The sequence below is a fragment of the Aulostomus chinensis genome, chromosome 5 (genome assembly GCF_037954235.1).
Source record: "Aulostomus chinensis isolate RoL2024-O1b breed Wild chromosome 5, RoL_Achi_v1.0, whole genome shotgun sequence".
In the NCBI taxonomy this organism is placed as follows: Eukaryota; Metazoa; Chordata; class Actinopteri; order Syngnathiformes; family Aulostomidae; genus Aulostomus; species Aulostomus chinensis.
In genome coordinates, this window is record NC_141324.1 from 22,508,919 (window position 1) to 22,524,780 (window position 15,862).

At 42.9% G+C, this 15,862-nt stretch overlaps 2 protein-coding genes across 2 annotated transcripts; both read left to right on the top strand.

Annotated features, from left to right (window-relative positions):
* Positions 1–264: 264 nt before the first annotated feature.
* On the top strand, positions 265–5,964 carry LOC147261744 (phospholipid phosphatase-related protein type 5-like). The gene is made up of 6 exons (XM_086203938.1): positions 265–557; positions 1,149–1,281; positions 2,012–2,262; positions 2,345–2,521; positions 3,523–3,663; positions 3,778–5,964. The coding sequence occupies exons 1-6, from the start codon at positions 354–356 to the stop codon at positions 3,805–3,807; spliced, it is 936 nt and encodes a 311-aa protein (XP_086060064.1). The 5' UTR covers positions 265–353; the 3' UTR covers positions 3,808–5,964.
* A 363-nt stretch (positions 5,965–6,327) lies between these two features.
* On the top strand, positions 6,328–15,229 carry palmda (palmdelphin a). Its single transcript, XM_086203940.1, has 9 exons — positions 6,328–6,387; positions 10,186–10,231; positions 10,417–10,497; positions 10,938–11,047; positions 11,164–11,278; positions 11,406–11,430; positions 11,527–11,619; positions 11,770–11,930; positions 12,347–15,229. The coding sequence occupies exons 2-9, from the start codon at positions 10,187–10,189 to the stop codon at positions 13,421–13,423; spliced, it is 1,707 nt and encodes a 568-aa protein (XP_086060066.1). The 5' UTR covers positions 6,328–6,387; position 10,186; the 3' UTR covers positions 13,424–15,229.
* Positions 15,230–15,862: the final 633 nt, after the last annotated feature.

Here is a 15,862-nt window from a genome sequence, read left to right on the forward strand (position 1 = left end):
GGCAATTTCCAGGTATTTAATCCTTCAAATTCTTGTTTCTTTGGGATTTGTAATGACTTATTTTATGTCCCCTAGCCTCCATCTACTCACCAGCCTCCACCTGCTGTGTCCCGTGTCTTCCATTCTTCTCCTTCCCTCCTCTGAACTGATGTGGCTCCGTGTTCAGCAGCGTGCAAGCAGCTCTTTACAGATTGTTCAGTCAAATAGAATAAATTCTCTGCTTCGCTTCAGTCGGATGATTCAGTAAAGTCACGGGAGTGGAAGGATGAGCTTTGCCTCTCACCAAATCACGACAAGCCGAAACACTCAGACATTTTTCAGAGTGGTGGTTCTAGTAGCTGGGACGTATCACCATGCTCTATTTTCAGGTGGTGATCCTGGCTGCTACAGTGATGCTGGTTTACTACTGTGAGTTCACAGACACCTTCAGTCCGGCACAGCAGGGATTCACCTGTAGAGACCCGGACCTGAGCAGACCAGACCCAGGACCTGAGCAGGACAGCAGCATACAGCCTGTCATACTGTACTGTGTGGTGGGCGGACTGCCGGTGGTTCTGGTGAGTGACTTCAACACAACAGCCTGGTGAGATTAGCCATCTCTGTTATGGTGTCATTTATTGCTGTCAGTTTCACATTAGCGGCCAAAAGCTAACAAACCATGAAAAGGAGAGATGAAGTGAAAAGCAACAAGATAAAGAGAATGTTGAAGGGACTGAGACTTAAGTTCACATGCCCAAGATTCAGCTTCATTACCGAGGTCAAATCTAATCAAATGTGACTTGAATGGGCCAAAATATAACAATAAGAATTTATGAAAATAAGAACCTACAGAGATTTTATTAACTATAAGATACAACACCTTCTGTCCCAGATTCAGGTGAAGACAAACAACCTAAAAAAAAGGAAAAATGCCAGGGAGCACAGAGGCGGATCTGTCACTCTTTCTCCTGGGATAGACATGTTGTCGACCTCCCAAATCACTCGTAATACATTTGTGATGGAATGGCGCTTTTCCTCTTGCCACATTTATATATTTGACAGTGTTCACACAGTCACAGAAAAGTCACTGAGATTAGAAATAGCAAATTTGATTCCCTCCAGTTGTGACATTCCTTTCTCTCTCTTCCTGCTTCTGAACTCTGTTCTAGATTTCGGGTGTAGAGCTGGTCATATTCCTACTTCACTACAACTCAGACCGCCTTTATGACCACGAAAAGGTCGTTGTCATGGGCGACTGTTGCTATGTGAACCCCATGGTGCGCAGGACTTTCCGTTTCCTTGGTAAGCCAAGAGCCCAACAAAAACTCTGGAAAGTTAAAATGTTAAGTTTATTTTCCCGCCAAATTCATGACAAACCTAGAATTGACTCTCAGTGACTGATTGAATGATTTTATCCTGACTGTTTATCAACAGATATACAAGCCGAGGCTGAGTTCAGACTCTTTCCGCAGGAATTCATGTTAACAAACGTGATCCAGCATCACCGATGTGTCACACAAAAGTATTGATAAATAACAATGGATATAATGATGTGGTTTGTTTTATCAGTGGAGTTCGTTGCTGATGTGGACCAGCCTCATGTTTCACACTCCAACAGGGGGCTGCACATCTCTTGAAGGTCTGGGTGTCTCCTCTTGAGAAAGAAACAAGGCAAAGCTCAGTGTGTTTATTAGCAGCTGAACCTCCTTTGCCGGTTTGAATTGGGAGAATTTGGATCTTGCTTGTGAATTCTAAGGTTGAAATTCTGATTCTGTTTTTAATTCATCGCAACCATGACGCCCTGACATGTATGTATGATCCAACGAGCAATGATGGAGGCGACACTCGTCAGCACAACGTATCATTGAGTGTCTTTCTACTCAGAATGACAAAAATATGATGAAAATATTTGTCTGAGACGATGATGGCTGTCCTGACAGGCACTGACATTAAATCTGACTGGACTGATGTGAACTAGAGTTTTACGTTGCTTGCTCTGCTTTGTTAACGTTGTGTGTGTATTTCTCTGTAGGCGTCTATGTCTTTGGTTTGTTTACAACAGACATCTTTGTCAACGCGGGTCAGCTGGTCACAGGAAGCCTGGCACCTTACTTCCTGTCTGTTTGCCAACCAAACTTCACTGCCCTCGGCTGTTACGACACAGTCAACTTTGTCAGCCAATCGGATGCCTGCACCGGTGACCCAGATGACATCATGAGAGCCAGAAAAACATTTCCCTGCAAAGAGGCGGCTCTGAGTCTGTACACGGCTGTTTACCTGGCGGTGAGGGCCTCATCGTGAAGCATCTAGGAGGTAATAATACTGTAATATATATGCAGTATAATAACTTTTCCTCCTTGTCCAGATGTACGTCATGTCCTGTGTTGGCTCCAGCGGGGGTCGTCTCGTGGGGCCCCTCTTCAGCCTGTCATTGGTTGGTCTGGCTGTCCTGACAGGCATCAATCGAGTAGCTGAGTATCGGAACCACTGGAGGGATGTTATGATGGGACAAACCATCGGAGGCACTGTCGCCATCTTCCTGGTGAGCTTTTAGTGCAGTTCATGCGCAGCCGTCTCAGTGTGAGTCCAACAGACCAGAACTTCACTCCTGGGGATCCACCGCAGACGAGCCCCCCGGCCTCCCAAGTCGAAACATTGTTCAGAATTCATCAGGGGGAATCACAGATATTAAAGATTGTGTAAATAATCAAAAATCCAATATGGCTGCTGCAGGCATTTGAAGATAGAAATACTGTATCGATCACAGTGTCACTGGATCCTTACAGTGCATGGCAGCAAAAAAAAACTGAGTTTCCCAATCAGAACACCACATAAATAGTTGATATTCTAAATTAACTAGTAATTGTAATATTTTTTTCAGTCAATGTTGCTGTTTTTTGATTATAGAAATAGAGTTATAAGATATTTGGGTGTTAATATTTAGTAGCCGTTCAGAAAGAGTAACGAGAAGGCTCTAACATTTTTTACATCACTTTTCTCCAAGTTCTCACTTCCACCTTTGCTGACAGGCAACACTAAGGTGCTGCTTCCAGAGGCTGTTTTAAAGCCTCGTAACAGACAGGAAATACACTTTTGCTCGCTTCCAAATGGTCCCTGATGTCTGGCTGTGGTCTTGGACACCCTCTTGAAACAGAGTTCATGTTTACAGTTTGGCTGATGGCGCGAGCCCCATTCAAGTTGAAACCTGCTAACTACGCTACCTTCAATACGACGTGAAGGTGAAGCTCAAATAAACCGATTTGAGGGCGCCATTATGGTTAGCTGTCATGTTTACAGAGATGCACTTTTGTAAAAGTGAATTAAAGCTGAGAGTGTTTTCGGCCAAATAGATTGAGGCTCTTCAATGAGAACCAGCCTAATGGACTAAAGTGCTGCGGGACAAACCCGCACACGCTGCTGCTTGAATGAGTTTGAATCCTCCTTTGTAGAACAAGTCATGTGACTGGCAGTGATGGACGGGCTGAAGAGCTGGGTCACAATCATCCAGCTCTCTGTCCACGGCTGTCTCTGCTCTCTCTGCAGGTGGTGTTTGTGGTTCAGAATTTTAAAAAGAGGCCTACGATCCCGCTGAGCCCCTCAGATGTGGGCACGGCGGACAGTGACGAGGCTCCCCCCTCGAGGAATCACACCCTGGAAGCCACGGGCAAATACGTCATTCCACAGGTAAAGAAAACACACTTCCACAGAGACATAAAGCTCAAATTGGAAACCGTGAATATAAATGTATGATTCCGAAGCAATGTGCTTGACTGCCCTTTGTCTGTGTTCCTAATCCAGAGCCCAGGGTCCATCACAGAAGTCACATGACTATGACCCCCCAGTACCATCATCACCTGACCATAGACAGGAAATGGATTTTTACATGAGCTGGTCTACTTCCTGACACGTCACCTGCTCTATGACAAGCATTTCTCACGCAATCATCTTTTCAAGCTGCTTTTGAGAGGGACTGATTGGCTAAGAAACTACATTGTTATCGTGAAGTGGCTCATGTGTTTAGTTGAAATCTTCTTTGTTTTGCATTTCACAAAAAAAAGTTAAAAGGATGATGTCATTATTTGTAATTTTCTTGTCATGAACAGACAAGCATAACACCGTCCTGAAATTGTAATGCTTTAATCTGTAGGTATTCTAAGATTCCTTAAGATCTCAAATCAAATTTTAAACATTTTTCAGAGCTGAAATTACATCCACCGCCATTTTTGTGTGCATATTTTTTTCAGCATGTGTTTCAAGGAGGAGAATGTGTGAACACCTATGTGGGATTCGTGAAAGCGCGCACTGGCAAGTGGTTCTCAATCACTTGAGAGTCTGTGCCAGGCAAAGTGTACATTTTAAGCTGATAAAATATTAGCGTTGATAGTTTTTCGCCCGCCGTGGTGGTGCTTCACCTCTGAGTGAGAGCGGGTCGGTGTCTTATTATCGGTCGTCATCCGCTGTGTCTGGGGGGCAAGGGGGTGTGCCAGAGGTTAAAAGTTGCAGTAAATGCACACGTCCTGCTGCATGTCACTATAAGATAAGCCTTTATTAGTCTCACAATGGAGAAATTTGCAGTTTACAGCAGCAAAGAGCAAATAGTATAGACATTAAGAGCCACACACAGAGGCTGTGACCATTAAAACAGGATGAATGCAGCCGATCATCCCAGTAGCTCTCTGAATCTACACGCGAGAGGCCCAGTAACTAGAAAAATGCATAAATTCACTGTATTGTTGTTGTTTTATTCCCTTTGATCATTTTTATTATTTTTGTCGCCATGTAGCTGCTCCTATGAGGATTCATATGTACGAGTACGATGACGGATGAGTGATTAACGTGTTTGTGGATCTTTGACTGTAGGACCTGAAGCAACACTAACAGATTCTTTTTCATATTTTTTTTAAATGAAACGTGCATGTTCAGGTAATCAGGTGACATTCATCAAACAGAAACGAGTGTCAGGATGACAGCATGGAACTGTGGTCGTATGAAGTACAATGTCAGACTGTGTACCATGAACACAGTCATTTTATGGCATTTAAAATATGTGAAGTAATAGTAACGTGTAGATATTGTACATTAGAACATCTGTGTGTGGCTGCTGCTCGTAGTTATCCTGACTGAAACTTCCTTGTTTGCTTGATGTCGTCATGTTTCAGCGCCAAAGTCAATAATGTGTTGGATGTTTCCATGTCACACCTTCTGTACGTCGCTTCAGTTGCCGTGTGTCATGATTGAGAGTACGCTGTTGTGTGATGCTTCACACTCACAGGCCAGAAATGAGATTATTCATATTTGACACGATTAACATCTGTAACCCCTCATGAACTCGTCGTGTCGCTCTAACACCGCTAACATTCCGTGTCTTTGGAAGGGTGCTGGGATCATCCTGTGTTCCAAGGAGGTCCATTGTGTTTCTAGCATGACTAAGGAATAGAATGTTTACTTGATTAAAGGTAGAGTCCATGGCATTGGTGTGCTGCGGATTGTAAACACAAAATTTTTGAAATAGAGCCCCAACTCCTGGACTCAGTGGCACCCGAAGTGTATGTAAGTGGGTGTAAACCATAAACTGAAGTTGTTCTGGATTGAGCTGCTTGTCTCTTGGCCTCAGTGGGGCTGTGTTTCCTTACCTTCCCTGCTCTATGTGCTTCCACCATTTTCTCAGGAATAGATTTCATTTACAGTACAGACACCTGCCGGCAAAAAAAGCAATGAAATGGGCAGAGAGCAGTGGGTCTGCAGACACAGTCAGCACCAGTCAGGTCTAGATGCCCGTAACTGATGATGGAGCCGGAATAATTATGTCTGTATTAAGGAAATGCAGCAAACTCTACCTTTACACTGTATATATTTACATGTATTCATCTTCTCTGCATTGTTCTTATTTGTATATATTCTGTGGATTAATGTTTCTTAATCCAGTGTTGCAAATTAAGTAATGTCATTGCATATTGAAACCTGCTGTTATTCTCAGATGTTGTATCCAGGTCTTGATTCTGGTTTGTGTTTGGTTCTATTGAAATAAAACAGGACTCTACCTGTGAAAGATGAGTTTAAAATGTACATGTAGTGTATTTGAAGTCATTTATTGTTTTAACTCTCTAATTCTACCCCCTCCAGACCTTCTTAGCACCCACTCCACTTTGAAAAAATATTTTTTTGCAAGTGTTGCAGTGGCTGGATTTGGGCTGGGACCTGTGGGTGGAGCTTTGCTTCAATTGTGGACTGATTTCCTGATTTGATAGACACACACGTATAATTAGCCCCCCCCCCCCCCCCCCGACCAATATGGTGATTGTCCTGCCTTAGAGCCCCGCCCACTTGCACCTGCTGCAGGGTGGATTTGCGCCTCCCGCAGGACACAGCAGAGGCTCAAGGGACCCGCGGGAGAGCAGAGACGCTCAGGTAGGACCACTCTGCTGTTCCAGACTGTTTATCCATCAGTGCAACGTAGTTTCATTGTCTTAGCATGTGTTAGTAATTTAAGAAGTTGTTAACTTACATAGTCAGACATGAGGGTAAAAAAAAAAAAAAGAACGGGAGGGGTGTGTTGACCGGTGAGAGGTGGAGATAATTCCCTGTTAATGCGGAGTGAGCGTCAGTTTCTCCTGCTGCTCTCAGCGGGGCCGCAGCCTCCAGCAGGTCACACACCCTGACGTGTGATACAAGGGGAGACCACCAGTCTGTCTGGTATCAACAACCATTAGAGTCCAAAAGCAGCAGTTGGAGAGAATGAAAATGACTGGGAAAGTTTGTGTGTGTGTGTGTGTGTGTGTTTTCATATTTTTTCCCTCAACTTTTGTATGTACCAGTTGTCTTCTCTCTCTACTCCGATTGTTACTCAGAAAAAAAAATCCTTCCTCGCCACAGCTGACCGACCTCATCTCTACCTGCTTTACTACGCTCTAAGGTATCAATTTGGCCTGAGGGTTGACGTTCATATCAGTCCAGAGAATCAAGATTAGTTATTTAATTTCGTATTTTTTTTCATTGTTGCTGTATTCGATAAAGGACTAATTTGCGATAGGCTTTTCTAAATGTTTTGGAAATAAAGACAAAATTTTACTCTTTCAGTTTAACTTTGTTTACATGTTTTTCAGTATGAACAAAATGTAAATTTAACATAAACTTGTTTTTATAGTGGTAATATCAGCATTGGAAAATATCGGCATATCAGTTGTAAAGTAGTGGCATATTGGATATCTGCAAAAAAATCCAATATTGTGAAGTTCTAGATCAAAACATTCAATTCTAATATGCTGAGTTTTTTTGTCATTCGATGAATACAAAGTTTGTTCAAGCTCACTGAGCAGGAGACGTCTTGTTAACAAACCTGAAGTAACCACAAAGTGGAGGTTTCTTCATGAACATGAACTCCTGCTCCCTGGGAATGCTTCCACTCTCACACACACACACACACACACACACACACACACACACACACAGGAGTGAAAACGTGGGGGATCTGACATGAAGTGAATGTGTTTAACCCCATGCAGCAGATATTCAGGTGCTACCTAGCGGGCACATGTTGGTCACCCTGGTCATTGCACATGGTAGTTGTGAGCGTCTCCAGCTGGCGAGCAGATGGCAAACACAGATTAGTGCTTCATGAGGAGATTAGCTCTGTTGGCTGGCTCATAGCTGCTCCACTCACCTGCTACTTTGAAAGTCCCTTACCCCAACTGACCACGGATATTGGCTGGCGGGTTTTCACTTCATTTAGGAAACGACAGGCAGGATAGAAGGAGCGCCATTGATTAAGCCCCGCCTCTTACAGACTGACTAGATTCCTTGTTTGAAGGAGTTAGAGCAGAATAATATGTAGTTACTTTCCTTCAGTGTAGAGCAACTAAAATGATGACATGAATTAGGGACCCTTTCCTCCGGGAAGTGGGTCAGCAGCACCTCAGGATACGTTTGTTCAGCCATAAGGCAAACTGACCTCATTAGGCTTCGCTAAAATGTCTGAATGACTGGACCGAGTTGCACGATACGGTCAAATCACAGACATGAGAGATATGGATACGTCTCAAACAGTGACCTAGCCGTGCGTCTTCCTATGAATAAGCTCCATCATGTTTGCAGGTCGCTTCTATATCGAGCACGCATCTGCTGCTACGTATAGCTGAGTGACTCTCTACTGGCACAGCCTGGCATCTGTCAAATATACTTACAGTTCCTCTCTGTCACTCAGAGAGGCCTCAGGGATCCCAGCACTAACCGAAGTTAAACTGTCGTGATGTATTTGACATGATGTCGCTTGGCAAAACACACTATTTATATCACTCAGAGCACTTCATAGTAAAACAGATCAAGAAGTAAGCAATCAGGTTGAAGCACGTGTGAAATAGGAAGATGTTTGCATGGTGGCTAAGCTCAACATTCAATCTCAGCTCTTCACCAGGGTTTAGCTGTAATTCTGGGAACAGCCAGTAGTCCGGACCAAGTTGACCTTAGGGGTCTGTTGGGGTCGAGGGATAGCTACTGCCTTTCCATTGGTGATTTATGAATAAGTAGTAAGATTGGGAAATTGATTCCATGAGAACTGAACTGGATGGATGGATGGATGGATGGATGGATGGATGGAGAACTAGTTCATGGGTTGATGGGTCCAGTTCCAGGCTCTAGGTCTAAGGATTAAATAGACTGCATGATATCACAGGCGGAAACGTGTACATGCCATGAGGAGTTGCAAAAACTGGAAGTGCACCTAAAAATGTCTTTTGAACTAATGTTATATATTATAGTAGGAATATGATGTGCCAGGTTCAATTAAAGACTGCATCCAAACCAGAAACTGTAGCAAAATATAAACAACATTTAAAACAACAACAAGCCAGTGACACACTGTAGACAGCTGAGCCAGCAGGATGTTAGCAGCCCCCCCAAACACTCAGCCTGCTGACCCACTGGATATAAATAAAAGATCCGACCTAGAAGTTTAAAAAAGGCTGCGGTAGTGTATTTATGAACAGGACGTAGCAGGTCTATTCCATCTAGGGCATCAGTAGATCTAAACTTAACTGGACTACACACATAAAAACATGGCTTTAAAAGCAAATAGGTTAGATTATAGATGCCTTTCTGATGGAGGTGAGGGGCGCTGGCTGCTCCCACCAGGATGGTTTTCTTTCTCTCTCTCTCATGAACCAATTGCATCAGCACAGATCATTTACCTTATCTACATAGCTCATAAATCTTTTATATTCTATATTGTAAAGAAAAGGAGACATACCATATATCTTTATCTTGTACTCATAGGAGTATTTATCAAACTGTGGGCTTTTGTAGATCAAGGTATTGCATTTTTGAGAAACATTTTAAATTTCGTGTAATTGTTTTCCACCCTTGTACCCCCTGACAGTACAGCCAAGCACCCCCGGGAACGCACATGCTCCATTTAAGCAAGTGGACCAGCATGTGTCAGAGACATCATAAATAGAGACGCATCAGTAAATAGAATGTGTCTGGTAATCATAGGCTCGCTGAGCGAGACCCCAAAGCTACTTGGCAGCTTGGACGGCAGCGTCAACCATCAGTGCATCACAGCATCCCCGCCGAGGCCTCTGCTTCCCTCTGAATCAAAACATGTAGAATAGCAGTGGGACATTTGGCTGCATTTTAAGTCACCCCCAGTCAGTTCCCTTAAATAACCATCCTGCTTGATTTGTGGTATTTTTAGTGTTTTTGAAGTTAGAAGTGTGTGTGTAGGTGTGTGTGTGTTTGTATGTGTGTGTGTGTGTGTGTGTGTGTGTGTGTGTGAGTGTTCGTGCAACTTAATTCACAAAATTAAAAAAAAATATCTTGGATCCCTGCATCTTAGTATCAAAGGGAGGAAAATGTTGAAATGAAAAAAATTCCAAATAGCCTAACTGAAGCAATTAATCAAAGCAGTGGGCTACGCTATCGAGTTAGTTATTAGTACTATCTGTTACACTGAAAATGTAATCATGGCAGAATAAAATCCAATTCGTTTTTTCATATTGATAAGTTACTGTAGTTATGTCAATGTGATGCTTATTTATTCAGGGACAAAGAATGAACCAGAGCTGCATTCCAGAGCAATTGTAGCCTAAGCGACATCATTCATGCATGTAACATAAACCCGCAGTAATGCTCCTGCTCTCTAATGTTCCAGTCGTTACCATATACTGCTGGTGTAACAGGTGTAATCTCTCACTGTCTCTCGTCCTGGAGCAGCATGGAGGAGTCCGGTCTTCTGAAAGAGAGGCTGCACGCCATCACTGTAAGCTTGTCCGTCATTATTCACCAGAGGTGTTTATTTTGTAAATGTACCTATTTGTTACACAAAAATTAATCCAATTTGAGATTAAAGATGAACTGAGAATAGCGGATGTGTCCCTCTTCATGTGAGTGACGTGTTTTGGAATGTGCTGTAACTGCTCTTTGGTGTGTCCTGGCATGTTTCAGGAGAAGCATCGCATTCAAGAGGACATCAGACAGAAGAAACAGGAGCTGGACCAAGAGAAACTCAAATTACAGCATCTTAAGGTCCATAATTAAAATAATAATGATAGCAGTTGAATTTCAACTGCACCTTTACAAAGACATAAATAAAACTGATGGGAACAAAAATAAATAGCAGTTACTGACAGGGGTAAAGGGAGCCACAGGTTGAGTCCTCCACAGGTTGATCTCAGAGCGTGGTTTTTGATGATTGGAGGTTGCGTTGCAGGGCATCGGGGTGAAGCAGGTCAGATGGGTACTGGGGAGATCAAAGGTGGGGTAGAGGACTTTGGAGGTGATGTAGGATGCTGGACAAGACTTTTGAGTGATTTTACAACTGTGTCAGTGAGTGAAGGCCAGAGTGTTGAAATACTGTATGCTTCTCAGGTTTCCCAGGTTCATGTTTTCACCCTGGTAACAATAAACTACTTTACTACAACAATATACACCACTGAAACATGTCATATGTCTTCTGAAACCAACAGAAGAAATCTCTGAGGGAGCAGTGGCTGCTGCAGGACTCCACTTCCCACAATGCAACAGGTGTTCTGCCTGATCAGCAGCAGACCAGAGCACTGCAGCACAACATCCATAGGTACAATACACACACACACACACACACACACACACACACACACACACACACACACACACACACACACACACACACACACACCTGTTGCTGATGAATGTTCATCTTCTAACCATTAGAATAGAAAAAGAGGTGGAGTTTCTGGAGAGGAAGGAGTCTATGATTTCCACCAATGAGAGCTTCATCCTGAACAGACTGAAGGCTGTGGAGAAAAGTCCAGAGGAAATCATTAAGGTGAACACACACACACACACACACACACACACACACACACACACACACACACACACACACAAAAACATTCACAAACACACACTAAATGTCATTATGCTGATGTCAATGATTTGCGTTGGTCTTCTAGGAGGCTCAGGACAGCTTTGTTCTCAGTGAGTCATGGCTTCTTCTTTTTTTAGATGTTTTCAAACCCACTAGAAGATAAGTTCATGTTTCAGCCTATTGTCTGTTGGTTACCTGTCCCACAGACCCATCCAAGGTCAGCCCGGTGATCACTGATATCCCGGAACCCCTATCTCCACCAGACTATAACCACACTGAACCAAAGGCGCAGAGACCAAGTGAGGTCATCGTACACAGACACTCTGACACATATTTATGACACCATCCAAAGCATGCCTGTCAAATGTTCTGCTCCAGCTGTGAGATGCTGCCTCCTGAGGATTCCATATTTCTGATTCCTCTGTCCTTTGTCTCCTTGTCTGTCTCAGCTCTGTTTGCCATGGAAATAAATGTGAGTAAAAACCTATTGACTGGCGAAAGCACAGTCCTTTCTACTTCCAGTGTCCCCCTCGAGGAGTTAGACCAACACACCGGGCCCAAGGTTTATGACGATGGCAGGAAGTGTGTTTATGCCCTGAAATCCCCAGAGGTAACACGTTCATGTCAGTTAGAACCGTCTACACACAGAAAGATACCCCCCAAAAATAGACGTGGTTTTAGCTGTGTAATTTCCTCCACTGCTGGCTTATAATTCCCATACCTCACAGTTAAAAGATAAATCACATGCTGTGCAAAGGTTGGATCCCGCCTGTGGTGTTTTTGTCAATGAGGAGTCATGTCCCAGAGTCACCTGCTATGTGGAACCTTGTTAATTTGCCTGTATTGTGTTTGTGCACCAAGTTGCTCTGACTAATGTGTGACCTGCATCCGTCAATGCAGCTGTGGAAATATTTTTAAACTACCTGTATTTTTGTGTTGTGTTATCATTCAGTATATTAACACAGAATAAGCTGCAACATTTGACTTGCTGCCTCCTTATAGTGGCTCTTATTTTTCTATTTCTAGGGTGAAAGTGGGCCACTTGACACGAGTGTGTCTGAGCTCTCAGCCAATGAGGTGCAACAGTTGCTTCGAAGTGCGGCGTTGCATCGTCAGCTAAACAACACAAGTTACTTCCAGAATCACAACAGGAGAGAGGAACAATGCTTGAACAGTCTTGAAGACCAGAGAGAACGCAGAGAGGGGCGTCACATTCGAAACCGTGGTAACCATCTCCCTAGAAACAACAAAGCGGAGAAAGACTTGGGTTGTAGCGAAAACTGGCAGAGAACAACACTGGACCAGCATCGCCATGGTGACCAGGAAAGTCAGTACAGCCAAGTGGAGAGAAATAACCAACAGTCCCTGAGGAATGGCCGTCACCTTGGAAACCAAAAGGAGATCGAGCATTCTTATGACCAACAGAAAGAATATCATTACAGTTCTTCCCAGGCCAGAGACTCTCACAGGGCACAGGAAAATCACCACGGTAACCCCACACACAGTATCATCAGAAGTAGGAGCAGGCTAAATGGAGGCAGACCCAATGGGTGCCCTCCTCCTAGATCACATGACCTGGAAGAGGTGTCGCGCTATCAACCGCAGCTCTGCTACACTCCAGCGAATGATATTCCTCTCAGTGATTACATTCATGTGGACAAAGAAGAACTTTACTGCTACAGCTCACCATCCTATTGCTCATACAGTGGCCCCGCCCACTCTGACAGAGTCCCCTCCCCCCTCTATGCAGATGACACCCCTTACACTATCCTCAACACCTTGGACACCACTGAGCCAATCACAGCCATCTTCATGGGCTTCCAGACAGCCCAGGATGACAGCAGTCAGGGTCACGGCTTTGAAGGCTCCCTCAAGGCTGAGTTGGTCATCATTGGTGACAACGAAGAAAGTAATGAGAAGAACAGTGTGACAGAGAGGAAGAACCACAACCAGCGAGGTCTCCATGGTTATCCAGCAGGTAGTTCGGCCAGTGGGAAGACAGGATCCAAGGAGGGAGTCCAGGGCAGGCAGATGCAGAGACCGTTGGGACCAGGTATCAGAAAGATCCAGAAACAGCCTAAAGCCTGCTGTGCTGTCTGCTGAGCTCCTCACCTACTGCACATGAACCAGACGCTAGAGCTGGCTGGCACCCTTCTGGTGCACCCTTCTGGTGCTACATCTGAAACCAACATCCGCAGACACAACCATAGCTCGTCTAAGACGTGCAATTGCACTGATGTCACATAGGTGTAGGACAATTTACAAAACATTATCAAAGAAACACACACCACCTACACACTGACTCAGAATGGCTATTTCAATCCTTCATTTGGTTGAAGTGTTCGTCAGTCTTCATGTTGGTGTTTCATGGTGCGCAGCTACCAATGCAATTAATGCCAAGGCTAGATGAGGAGCAAAGTGGCTCCAGGCGACACAAATGTCTTGATGCAAACGGCGTAAAATATGTAATCTTAGCTTGTCAGTATTGAGACTCCCTCAAATGTCTGTTGCCTAAGTGATCCAACCTTTATTCAAAACACGTTTTAAAAATATTTTGGTTGTTGTCTTGCAGAGAGATCCAACAAACGTCATATTTGTAGCAAACAACATCACGATATCTCTATTTCTGCATCATTTTAGTCTGTTTATTACGATGAAATTTGAAGACTCGAGGAGTTTTGTGCACCTCAGGCGGCTGATGGTTATGGTACATATCATGTCTGAGAATGTTTCTGGTTTCTGTTGGAGTGAATCTGATTCCATGCAGGTGTATGTGGAGACTAAGAGAAGTGGAATGCATCTAATAAATGATCCACCGCACCGCCACCACAAATCTGTTGCCTGACTCAAAAGAGCAGAAGTACTGAAGTCGGTGGTACATACTAAAATACAACTTTTGAGACTGTTATGGTGTACTATCCTCCAAATATTCCCCCCTCAGTGAATATCCATCAATATGGATTTTAATTCAGTGTAAACACAAACTGAAGAAAAACAAAGGCAACGGAAATCTGAATTTCAGAAAAGATCTATATCGGTATATTTGGAATCGGCTGTTCCCTTTGTGAGTTTTGTGGGTCTGATCATTAACAGACCTGTCTGAGTTCACACAACTGTAGAACTCCGCCGATAAAAGTTCTCCACAGGGATTTTTTTCTGCCTCTTTTTGCTTTTAAAATTTTTTTTTTTTTTTACTCAGTTTGCTGTTGTCATAGTCAAAGCTGTTGTTAACAACTGCGTTCCATCTGCTCTGCTCCTCATGTTAGCTTCTGGCCAGTGAAAATAATGGAGCATTTTTGTGTTCATTTCACTCAAAGACACGCACGCGACACTCCACATGAATGCATATACGTATGCATCCCTTCCCTGAATTGAAGTGACTATTTGTCCGTGGTATATTTTCAGCGCAATTGTTAGTTGAACTTCTGCTTTCAGATTAATTTCTCTCTGTACCGATAATTTTTATAGCCCCAAAAACTATCCACAGAAGTAAAAGCAACATGTGATCTGCTCTCCTATGGCTCCCCCTGCTGGTCAATGATCCAAACCCTTAGTGATGGTCAGATTATTATTTTATATATATAGAACAATACTGTAGAAGATGATAACCCAGCAAGAGAGTATATTTTAAGTGTGGCAATCACTGGTTTGACTCAACATCCCTTAAATAAAAGAGGTGTATTGCATTAGTATCAAAGCTCTTTTAGCATAGCGCTCAACATGGCGATACACCAGGTCAGAGATGTGATGCTGGTCTCATCTTTTTAACTTCATGTAACAGGAAAGAAGACACTTCATCTTTTAAAATATCTTTTTTTTTTTTAGTTTTGAAAAACTGCTGATGCTTTTTGGATTTTTATACTAACTACTAATGTTTGTACATGTGTGAAGAGCATGTAACTTGTGATGACACTAATAAATCTTTGTTACTGATGCATGTCAACAGCTATTTGTGTGTGTGTGTGTGTGTGTGTGTGTGTGCACGCGCACGTGCGTTTAATGACTGTAATGATGGTTTGTGTATCATTGGCCTGACAGTGAGCCAACATTCATTCATCACTGAGTACAACGGTTGGTTAATCAAACACAACCACTTATACTCCAAGTTGCAGCTCTTAGAATGTGTGTGGCTTCAGAGTTTATATTAAAAATCAGTTATCTATTATATATATAACGCGTGTTCGCATGTTCATATATATATATAAATATAAATATATATATAAATATAAATATAAAAAAATATATATATATATATATATATATATGAACATGCGTTCAGGAGTTAAATGATATTTTTTCTGCTTATAGGGAGACTCAAAGTAAATTCTGATTATTTCCGGTAGAATCAAGTGAAAAGTTTACTTGATATTTGGCTTTCCTTGTTAAAGTTCTCAATGTGTTCAAAGGAACAAGACCCGAAGTAGATTTAATACTTCAGATTTAATTATTTGTAGTTGAATTCAATACATATATTTTTTGTTCTGAGGACCAGAAACACAAGTACTGCTACGTGGTGGCTCTTTTCTTTCATTCTTTTATGGA

Excerpts from the sequence above, each read along its gene's own strand:
- LOC147261744 (XM_086203938.1), top strand. The coding sequence starts at position 354 with ATGCTCTATTTTCAGGTGGTGATCCTGGCTGCTACAGTGATGCTGGTT. Across the intron at positions 2,263-2,344 it reads ACACGGCTGTTTACCTGGCG|ATGTACGTCATGTCCTGTGT; the intron begins GTGAGGGCCTCA and ends CTCCTTGTCCAG. Across the intron at positions 3,664-3,777 it reads GCAAATACGTCATTCCACAG|AGCCCAGGGTCCATCACAGA; the intron begins GTAAAGAAAACA and ends TTCCTAATCCAG.
- palmda (XM_086203940.1), top strand. The coding sequence starts at position 10,187 with ATGGAGGAGTCCGGTCTTCTGAAAGAGAGGCTGCACGCCATCACT. Across the intron at positions 10,498-10,937 it reads TCAAATTACAGCATCTTAAG|AAGAAATCTCTGAGGGAGCA; the intron begins GTCCATAATTAA and ends TGAAACCAACAG. Across the intron at positions 11,931-12,346 it reads ATGCCCTGAAATCCCCAGAG|GGTGAAAGTGGGCCACTTGA; the intron begins GTAACACGTTCA and ends TTCTATTTCTAG.